At 40.4% G+C, this 11,138-nt stretch overlaps 1 protein-coding gene across 2 annotated transcripts in view; it reads right to left on the bottom strand.

The window, feature by feature from the left end:
• Positions 1-214: 214 nt before the first annotated feature.
• The window catches only part of LOC138300157 (zinc finger protein 684-like), a 149,017-nt gene continuing 138,093 nt past the window's right edge, over positions 215-11,138 (bottom strand). The window contains exons 7-8 of one of the 2 annotated variants that reach the window (XM_069239117.1): positions 9,136-9,180; positions 215-3,522 (exon numbers count right to left, since the gene is read on the bottom strand). In XM_069239117.1, coding sequence (XP_069095218.1) covers positions 9,158-9,180 — 23 coding nt within the window. In that variant the 3' untranslated portion in view covers positions 215-3,522; positions 9,136-9,157. The remainder of the gene's footprint in view (positions 3,523-9,135; positions 9,181-11,138) is intronic. The other variant, XM_069239115.1, reaches the window with a different exon arrangement.

Below are 11,138 nucleotides of genomic sequence, written 5' to 3'. Positions count from 1 at the left end.
AGTAGTCTCTACATGTGATGAACAACAATAAACTCATAGTTTTTTTTTTACCATACAGAATGTGTCTTCTTTTAGATTTAACATTACAGTCAGGGAACTATAAGTAAGCCTTTTCAAATCACATCAACAATCCTGGTTAGATTAAAAAAGTTCACAATGCTAATAAAGGCAAAGCAGTGATCAAAGAAAGAACCAGCCACAGACACATATTCAATTAAAGTGAAAAAACGTTGTATTCAGGTAAAAATGTCATGAAACAAAAGTACCACAATGCTTTGATCCAAGAAGTTGATGCAATTTGCCAGAAAAATCTGTCAAACCTGCATTCTCATAAAGATGGTTTCGCTGCCATAAGTTAATTTGTTTCCATGACTCTTGGTTTCAGAATCCTATCTGAATATTGAACTGACTAAGAAAATCATTGGATGGTACACCCTGCTTCGGTAATGGCTGTGAAAAATCCAGGCATCTGTCTTGAATCCAACTGCAAGTTGAAGGCTCCAGTCAATAATGTGGTTTCAACTTGTCATTTTTTATTTAAGGTCTTGAAGCAGATCCTCTATTCCTTCCAAAGCAGATCAATCAGGTGGTGATCCACGAGACTATTGTCAGATGCCTGGATTACTTCAAATCCCTCTATGTGGGGTCAGGCAAAGGACTGCAATGGAAATTGCAAGTCATTCAGAATGTGACAGCCAAGATACTACTTAATTAGTGATCCTCTTCAGAGGCCCCAAATCATCAACACTGGCTTCCAGCTGAAAAGCGACTGAAGTTTAAATTGCTCTGCATCGTATACAGAACAGTTAATGGAACAGGCCAGGTTTATATAGCTAATACAATTCATGAGGTACACTCCCTCTTGTCTGCTGCGCTCTGATAGACATCTTCTGGTTCTACCACAGGACACTCAATGCGGGAAAGAGACAAAGCTTACTCCAACCGCACAGCAAAACTTTGGAATGAGCTTCCTTGTCATCTGCGGACAATTCCCTCTTTACTTAAAGTAAGGAAAGCTCTAAAAAAAACTTGCACATCTGCGTCTAGTGGTTTGCATTATGCATTTTTTGATAAAAAGAAGTGACAGGAACTTTTAGTCGCCACAGGCTCTGCTTGTAGCCATGTCTTCTGTTGGGAATCTTCTGTTTCAGCGCCAGGACACTCTTCGAAGTATTTGTGGTGCTATATTAAATGGTTAACTTAAGATAACATTGACTTGGGAACTACAAGATGCCAAAAAGCCTGGAGATATTCACGGGTAGCAAGAAAGATCTCTGGAAATGCAAGTATCCCAACATTATTTGATTGAAGAGGGAACCATGGTGCTTAACGGTGTCTGTTCACTGGAAAGCCTACAGATTTTGTGCCATCCTGTCTTTGCAACAGAAATTGTGAATGTGGAAGTGCAGTTCTCTTTTTAAGATTATCTGCATGCATTCCAGCACTGATCTTGTCACCGTACAGCTGCACATGCCCTTGTCAGCTAACATGAGGCGTAGCCAGGCAATATTGTGTAAGGGGAGTCAAGACTTGTTAGGTCTTCCAGAAAAGTCTATATAAAAGGACAGTTTTTGTCACAATTACCCCAGCGTGCTAGGTCTCAAGCATTCTGTTGCACTTTGCACATCATCAGTCATGCATATTTGAGGGCATCCTGAGTTTTGCATTAAGAGTCCGAAATCCAGTTTATCATCCCATGTGCTGCATTATGGTTCCATTTTTTCAAAGTGTATCTACAGCTTTCTTCTTCTAAAGCATGTCTACATGGAAAGTCAATGGGTACCTCGGAATCGGCCACTTCCAGAAGAGATCTCATGATTTAATTTTTCTTCCCTTAAGGCTCATTTTCAGGTAGACAAAGACATACAATATAAAATTGGTACATGGACAAGATTTGGGATAGTTAAATTCAGACATTAAAGAGGTCAATGAACACAGTTTGGGAAATACATACATTTGCATGAAGTTGCATGAAGTTGTGCCATAAATATCTACGCATATTCAGTGTTTTATCTCTTGACAACTCATAACTCAATAACACCAAACATATTTTCAAAAGGCCACATCAAACCTGTGCCATTTAGTATTACCTAAAAACAACCAGTTAACCTACCTGAACACTGAACCCTTTAAAACAATTGTTTTAGGATAAAGTTATTGAAGGCAGTGTTGTCTTATGAATTCTCTTATCATAGGTTAACCTAATTAAAACAGGTGTTTTAAACAGAACATGCTACCAATGTTTAAAATATCATTGTGGTTGATATTCTGCACGTCTCACCATGATAAGTTGTACTTACAGCAGTGCTTGACTTGCAACACCTTTTCCCTGTATCCTGGCCAGTCTCACTGTTCCTAGAATGTGTCTAGGAGAGCATGACCTGGTGTGAGGCCAAAAACACCTATTTCATTCCTGTGAATTTTTAAATGAGAACCAAAAGATATACACTGAGACTCGCACTCTAGAAGAAGTGTCCATTTAAACTTTGTTGATGGATGTATTTTTGTATTTCTGATTCTCTATTGTGCAATACCACATAAACATAGACGTACTTGAATATTGCTAGGAGGGAAAATTGGCATAAAATGGTAGACCTGGTAATATAATACATTTCTCAAAATGGTCAAATTTTTCCGTTCTGTGACCTTGATATGGCCTGATATTTTCATATTAACTGGGACTTATGCGCAGGGACGATTTTTATTCGTCTTACATTCAACAGCTTTGGGTTTATCTTTGACCAGACTATGAATAAAATATACTCTACTTCCTATGTATAGTTTGGTGCCTAGCAAGTGTTCCTTTTCGACTGAAGCTTTTTCCACACAAAGCACACTCGTATGGTCTCTCTCCTGTATGTATACTTAGGTGCTGATTAAGAAACTCCTTTAGCCTGAAGCTGTTTCCACATACAATGCATTTGTAAGGTTTCTCTCCTGTATGTATCTTCTGGTGTCTTAAATATATTTGCTTGTTATTAAAGCTTTTCCCACATACTGTACAAGAATATGGTCTGTCTTGAATACGTGCCCTTTCAAGTTCAAGAGGTTTTGATACTGCAGAAAGATTTTTCTCCTGCTCATGGTAAGCATCTCTTACTTTTCCTGTATGCGGTCTTTGATGTTCAACAGGACTTTCGTATGGAAGAAAAGGCTGCTCATTTTCAACATCTGTTCGCCAGGTCTGTAGCGTGTTTGAGTCATGTGCAATAATGTTCATATTCACCATTACGCTCTGACATTCGTTGAATGTGCCTGTTCTCTGCAGGTTAGGTGTTCGGTGATAAGACATTGAGGGTGCAGGATGGTAGAAACCACTATGACCTTGCCTTCGTTTACTTTTACCTCTGCTCGGCTCCTGGTCATTCCCTGACCATACTTGTCTCGTATAATGTGATTTCTCAACAAAGTTGTGGATCAACTTTGCTTTGACCTTTTCCGTCGAAGATTTGCATGGAGCTGACTTGTCATCACATTTGACTGATTGTCCAAAGCTCTTATTTATGTTCATGCTTCCAGCATCTGTTAGATCATAATTAAATACATAGTTAGATTGTTACATGTGTAATTTTCGAATGATGTGACATAAGGTTTGGATCTGTTGGATTACGTCCTGCCTTGCCAGGAATAGGCACCCTGCTTTGGACTGTGTGTGCTCTGACCTCATGGATCAGAAACACAGGTTCGAATACTATAGGATGAACAGCAGAAGAATCATAAGACTGATAAGACTCCTTCCCACCCCCGCACAATGGACGGAAAATGGTGTATTAGGTGAAAGAAAAATCATTTGCAAGGATGTTGGAAGGAGAAAAGGTCCTGGGATGTAACTCACTAGTTTCTGCTACCTGGAGATATGTTAAATCACCTCAGCATTCACAAAGTAAGCGGTTATGTGTATAGGTGGAAGGGGGCTTTCAGTAATGCAAGACACCATTATGCTCGTCCACAAGTGCCCTATGAGGAGAAACCCTACGCAAAGTTTGATGATGACAGTGTGCACGAGTCCATCTGTGGATGTGATGACGTTACTCGTGTTCTCATATGTTTCATTATGATTAAGTTAATTACTGAAGCTTTTAACTCATGACCACAAGGTAGGCTCCCTTTTGCTGCTGAGCTCCCAAATCCCATATGTGGTATATAGATATATTTTGTAGGTAAGTAAGTATGTATGTATGTGGTATCTGTATTGCAAAGAACTAGCCAAAGGTAGTGGAGCACCGTACAGGGTGTCACAGTCAACAAGTGATTTGAGAGTGAAAGGTATATGGTTCGTCAAATCGTTCTGAAGCATGATGTAGTGTTCTTTAAAAAGGTGTATCTTCAACCTTTTCCTAAATTGGATCAGGGTTGTGGTGGTCCTAATGGATAAAGGATGTTGTTCCACCTAGTGGTTGCATAGATGGAAAATGTCCCTTGCCTTGTTTTTTCCTTTTTACACTTCTTGATCGAAGTTAGCCTAACTAAAAATGCCTGTTTTGCTGGGTGCTTGAGGCAGTTCCCCAAAAGAGCATTTGTGACCCATTTTTCATGGCTAAGAAACGATAAATAATTCATGCGTTTTTGGTGTAGTTTATTTTTTGTATTTCTTAGAAACAGTTTTATTAGGAGACGGGTGCATTATAAACTAAATGCAATGATTAATGTGTTTTAAATAAGGGAAGAAGTTTGATTCCAACAAACTAAATACTTGTGCATATTTAGAATGTCCCTTATCCAAGAGTGAATCAGAAGCTTACAATGGGCCACTTTAAGGAGATACATGTGAAATGTACCATAAGGGAGGTACAAATGCCTGCTTATCATTTCAGAGTGAATCCCAGCAACATAACAATGCTGGAATATTTACAACAACTAAACAAATATGAAACCGTGCATCTTCTCTTCAGTATATTCATACAATTAAGAAAATGTTTTTTCAAATTTAATGAAGTAGCTAGATCTGCAAAATTATATAAAACCTAGATATTCCTTCAAAGAGTGCAACGACCCAAAAGTATGTGTTTCTTGTGGAGCTCATAACTATGTGTACCATAAGCTTTGAACTACTGTCCCCAAAAGGTGTAAGCACAAATTAAAAAAAATAAACATGCACTGTGAAAGTCAATTGGCCCAACCCATAATGGTTCATTTGAATTCGTTTTTTAACAAATTTAAGATGGCGGCCATGTGTGCATACATAAGGCAGCCATCTTTTAATGTGTTTTAAACATAATTCTGCTGTGGATGCACAAGCACACAAGGTAGCCATCTTGCAATGTGATGTTTTAAAATGAATGAAAACACCCTGGTCGCCATGCACGCACATACACAAAAAGTAGCTATCTTTTAACTTGTTTGATTTATTTTTAGGAAGATAAGTTACAAACAATACAGACGTTATGAGTGGGCACACGAGAGGCCATTTGTTAATTTGTCCTCTTTAAAAAAAAAGAAAGAAAAAAAAAAATCAGAACACATACCAAGATGGCCGCCTTGTATGTGTGCACATCCATACAGCAATGTTGAACAAGTTACTACGGTAATGCTCTTTCTGATGGACTCTAACTAACTGCAGATTCCTTACCTTAGAATACACCCAATAAGTCAGAATGGATCTTGAAAACCTTTCCCAAAGCTCCTGCTGTACAGCTAGCTGTCACCACACTACCCCTGGAAGGGACAGAGAGGAGCCGCATATATATAGCACCATCCATAGCAAAGCTACTGCACAAGGCTAGCTGACACCAAGCTGACTCCACAACCCCCCTGAAAATGACAGAGCGGAGCTACATATATAGCATCATCTTTCTTGTCTTTTCCCTTTCCGTGCCCTGAGACGTGGAGTATGAACAACTAGCGGAACCAGGTGGGCTGAATAATAAATTGGAAAGTATTCAGTTGCTAACAAAGGCCACTCTACAGAATGTGGCAATTGAATTTAAGTGAGGAATCTATGGGTTGATACAGTAGTCACAAGAAAGAGCAATATTGATGGTAAGTAACTTGTTCTACTGACAGATAAGGCTAACTGCAGTTTCCCCACCTTACAACAGATGCCAAAGCAGTACCTTCTCAGGTGGAGGGTCTGCAAAGAGGGTGAAGATCAAAACATCCAACAGGATCGAGTGATTTTCATGCCTGACCTACCTCTCAAGGCAGTAGTAAACATGTGCACTGACAACTGACTGCAGCCTGGCAGATGTCAAGGACAGGCAGTTTGTGTGAGAAAGCAGTGACAGCAGCCTTAGGAAAAGGCCCCAGACCTTTCAGAAGGTGCTTCTTATCTAGTACCCAGCCAATCCTAATGCAGAAGACTATCCACCTCTTCTGCAGAGGCTTCCCTTTCTTCATTCTAGACAACCCCACAGTTTATTGTCCACCAGATGGTCCTTGGTCCGATGAGTGTAAATGTATAAAGCCCTTTTGAGGTTAAGCCAATGGACCCTCTCTTCCTCTTTCCCAAAGTTTTAGGGAGAGCAAAGAACACTGGCAGAATGATGGATTGTACTACATGCAAGAAAGTCATGACTTATGGCAACAATGCCCCTTGAGTCCTCAGCACCAAGTTGTCGTGGGAAAAGGTGGAGTTGCACCAAAAGTGCCTGAAGTTCACTCGGCCAACAAGCTGACATAATTGCAACAAAGAAGAGTCTTTAAAGTCAGGAGATTCAGCAAGCAGCCATGCACCAGCTTGATGAGTGTACAAACGAGAAAGGTCATGACTAAGTTAATGCCCTACTGTGGCATCACAAACTGGAAGGAAGCATGTGTCAAACCCTTAATAAAGCTCATCACAACATGTGATTTAAACAAGGATGGTTGGCCAAGCACATATGGAGTGGCTAAAAGGTGTGACAAATACCATTTTGTAGCCCCCATTACAAGACTGTAGTGGGCCAAAAATATAATAAACAAAAGGATGTCTGAGAGCTTAAGCTTGTCAAGGGTCAGTCTTGTGAATGCCACACCACGCTACAAATTTGTTGTAGCTCTTGGCATAAATGGATGTTGTGGAAGGGCACCTGGCAGCAAGGATGACTACCGCCATTTCAAGTGGCAGATAATACGCAGTCAGTCGCCACTGCTCAATCTCTAAAGATGTAGGTTAAGATTGCAGGGAGTCAGGTGGAGGACACTGCCCTGTTGCTAAGACAGGAGGTCCTCGCAAAGCGGTAGACTGATCAGAGAACAGATGCTCAGATGCAGAAGGTTCATGTACTCTCCTGGTCCAATCAAAGGCACTAAAATGACCAGGGCCTGGTCGTTCCTGATCTTTTTTAGAACTCAGCAAGAGAGTCAAGGGTCGGAAAGCGTACAGTAGTCCTATGTTCTAGTCCAGCAGCAATGCGTGTCCTCACAAGTATTTTTGAGGAAACTCAAAGACAAAACTTTCAACAGTATGAGTTCCCGATGGTGGTGAAAAGATCTAACCTGGGTTCTGCCCACTTCTGGAGAATTCCCTGAGCCACCTCAGGATGTAGATACCACTTACAAACCTGTACCAGTCTCCCTTTGATTGATGGCAGGCAGGCTCTTAGTGCTAGAAGAATGGTGTGCTACACTAGCAGACCGACATGGGGCCAGCCCTTCACCAGCAACCAGAGTTCCCTGATCTCAAACTCTCCCAGATGATCTCCCCAGCCCAGCAGGGATGTGCCTATAATCACTGTCAGCAGAGTGTGTGAAAGGGAAAGGGGCATGCCGCTAGACCTACTGCATTTTTGCAGACACCACTACTCCCCAGAGACCTGGATGGTATCAATCAGACTGTCCTGATGCTGGGCCAACTGGAACTTCAAATTCCATTGCAGAGCCTGCATGTGCCACCTGGCATAATAGATAAGGGGAACACAAGAGGCTAAAAGGCCAAGAAGCCCACGAGTTGCCCTCACCATGATCAAGCCTGAAACATCAGGATCATAGTCTGAACTTCCTGGAATTGCTGCTGAAGAAAAAAATACCTCAACTCCACAGTGTTAGGATTGCTCCAATGAATAGAAGCCTCTGTGAAGGAGTCAAATGAGACTTCTGTTTATTGATAGAGAGCTCAAATGATATCAAATGTTTGTTGTCATTCGGGGGTTGCACACAACCGACTGAGGCGAGCAAACCTCTAATATCCAGCCGGCAAGGGTAATACTGATATACCCACCTACAAAGAGGGGACCAGACAACCGCCATCACTTTCATAGACAACAAAGAGGCACTGGTGAAGCCAAAAGGGAGCACAGCAAACTGGAAATGCTGCTGGCCTTCCTTGAACAGCAGATACCCATGGAACAAAATTAAATGAAAATACACTTCATGCAGGTCTAAAAATTCCATCCAACTGCCTGCGTCCCGAGCAGACAATATCTGGGCCAGTGTGAGCATTTTTATTTTGCCCTTTGAGAGGAAAGCATTCAGAGGCTGGTGGTCCTTCTTTGGGAATGAGAAAACAAGGAGAATAATAACCCCTCCTCTTTCTGGAACCCTTACAATGGCACCTCTGAAGAGCAACAGCCGCACCTCCTGTAAAAGGATGGACAAGAGTTTGCCAGAAATTTGCTCCTGAGTTGAAGTAATAATGGGTGGGGCAGAAAGAAAATGGATGACATAGGTATTGGGAACAATTTGTAGGATCCATCAGTCTGCAATGAGGGATCACTGACCTGCGAGGAAATGTTGAATCCTAACCTCTCCCCCCCCCCAAACCTCCCCACCCCTGCTTTGGGCATGTGCCACAAAGTTCAAACTAAACTAGTATAGTGGCTGTTGAAGCGGAGGAATTGGAGGACGGATTCCCCAGCTGGGCAGAAAGCTGCCTGCCAGACCCATACCAATACCAATAGCCTTGAAACCATCGCCAGTGGTACTGGTTCCGAAGGATGTCTCTGTCTACGAAGAGCATGCAGTCGTTCTACCATTCTTAAAGTGCTCTAAGAAAGAGTCTACCTTTTTACCAAAACTGTGGGACTCAACAAAAGTCATATCCAGCTGGATAACACATGTACTCTCAAGGGGTAATTAAACAAATAGAAACAAATAGCTTCCTAAACACCAGCAGAGGATGCACAGCTGTAAGTTGAGAAGAAAACTTAAATTTTTGTTAAAAAAATCTGGATCCTTAGGCCCAGTTACCAAGTAGGAAAAACAATTGGAAAGTGTTACCTGTAAGGGTTTCCATATAATGTTAAAGAATCCTGACCAGAATCCCTGTAATTTTGGATAATAAAACATCATGAGAAACTGCAGTTCCAACACAGAGGAGTATAACAAAGGTTCAACTTATGTAGTCTCTAAGGTGTTCAAAATGTTGTGTAAAAATAAAAGTTGTCTGTGTGTGAGAGGTGTTATTTCATTTTTAAAAGGAGAGGACCAAATCATTGGCCAACTATAACCATTTCAGTTGGACGATAATTCTAACTCCCATTTCAAATTCGGGGGGGGGGGGGGATGGTGTGTGTGTGTGTGTGTGTGTGTTTTTACTTTAATTTTAGCTATTGCATTGCAGCATATCTTTTGGGGAATAGATAGAAATCAATGTTATCCAAGCCATAGATGCTTACAAGGCTTGCAAAGGATAAGTGTAAACTTACTGCACAGTTAATGTACTGGATGACCACTCTCTCCAGGTCAACAATATTTTTCTTACACCAAAGGGACGCAATATTGAGTTCTCAAGTTTAATATCCATCTCCGAATCAAATAGATTGTAATTTTTTGCTTTTGGAGGCAACAAAAAATAATGGTGGAATAAAGGAATTTAGACTTTAAAGTTGTTAAGAATGAAATGAGGCATTTTTAAGGATCCATCTTTGAATAGCAAACCACACAGGTTGTACAAGTCAAGTTGGGTAAACCATCTAGGACCTGTTTAAATATATAAACTGATTGGTAATCTTGAAGGTTAACTAATTTAACAGCACTTTGATCTTTAGCAAGCCTTAGGGTCTGATTTAAAGTTCGACAGACGGGTTACTCCACCACAAATGTGATGGATAGCTTGTCCGTCATATTACAAACGCTTTAGAACCTATGGTACCTGTAACACTGCAGATGGGATATCCATCATGTTTGTGGCAAAGTAACCCATCCGTCGACCTCTAAATCATGCCCTTGGATTCTGAAAAGATATTATAAGGTGCTTACATCTACAATGAAATCTATTAATAATACCGCATGAAAATCATCTGAAAGTATTGCAGGGATCATACTTGATAAATAATTTGCCATTGTGCCAGACATTCTTTGGTAGTTTCTGTCTTGCCCCACCATGTAAAGAACCTAGGTGACCAACTTTCTTGAAAGGCCGGTATATTCTTTAAGTGTCAAAGTTTTGTGATGTTGAATTGGTTGAGTAGATTATCAATGAATTCAATATGTAGATATTTCATAATTTGGGGTTGCCATGGTAAGCCTGAAGTACTTAAGCTTTCCTTACCTCTCAATTTATTTTAAAAAATGAATTTGGATTTGCTCCTGTTAAAAGAATAATCATACTACCATGAATATTGTTTCAGTATTATCAGTTGAGGTGATAATCACTTGCTGCACACTTTCTGAAAAGACTAATATATCATCCATGGATACTTTGACTTTAATATGTTTTAATATTTTTTAAATTTATGCTGGTGATGTCTTTATTCAACCTAATCAACTGTAATAAGGGTTCAATTACAAATAAAAAATGGCAATGGTAGACAGTCTTCTCTGCTACACCAGTTCAAATGAAGGTATTCCAAAAGAACACCATTCAGTCTAACTCTGGCTTTCGGTTTAGCACAGAGGGCCATCACCAAGCTATCTTTCAACTGAAATGTGTGTAAAACAGCATTTAAGAGAGGCCAGACAACTTTATAAGATGTATTTTTGGCATCAAGAGCTATTAACACATAGGGTGACTCCACTAATTGGGGTTTTTCAATCATATGAGAACACAGTCAGTCAATTTCTAATAAAACCTACCTGGGTAGGGTGTATGAGGTTTGTAAGTAGGTTTTCTAATGTAAATACTAGAGATTTGGCACATGTCCTGCAACCTATATTAATTAAAGCAGCTGGCCTATTATTTTTAGGTACAGTAAGGTCACATTTTCTGCTGAGATTCTGCTAATCTCACACATTGTAGCATAATGGTGGAAAAGTTTAGTTAGAGAGTTTTGTAAAATGGG

The sequence above is a fragment of the Pleurodeles waltl genome, chromosome 6 (assembly GCF_031143425.1).
Source record: "Pleurodeles waltl isolate 20211129_DDA chromosome 6, aPleWal1.hap1.20221129, whole genome shotgun sequence".
NCBI classification, from domain to species: Eukaryota; Metazoa; Chordata; class Amphibia; order Caudata; family Salamandridae; genus Pleurodeles; species Pleurodeles waltl.
The sequence above is the reverse complement of the archived record's forward strand: the minus strand, read 5'-3'. Positions and strand labels throughout refer to the sequence as shown.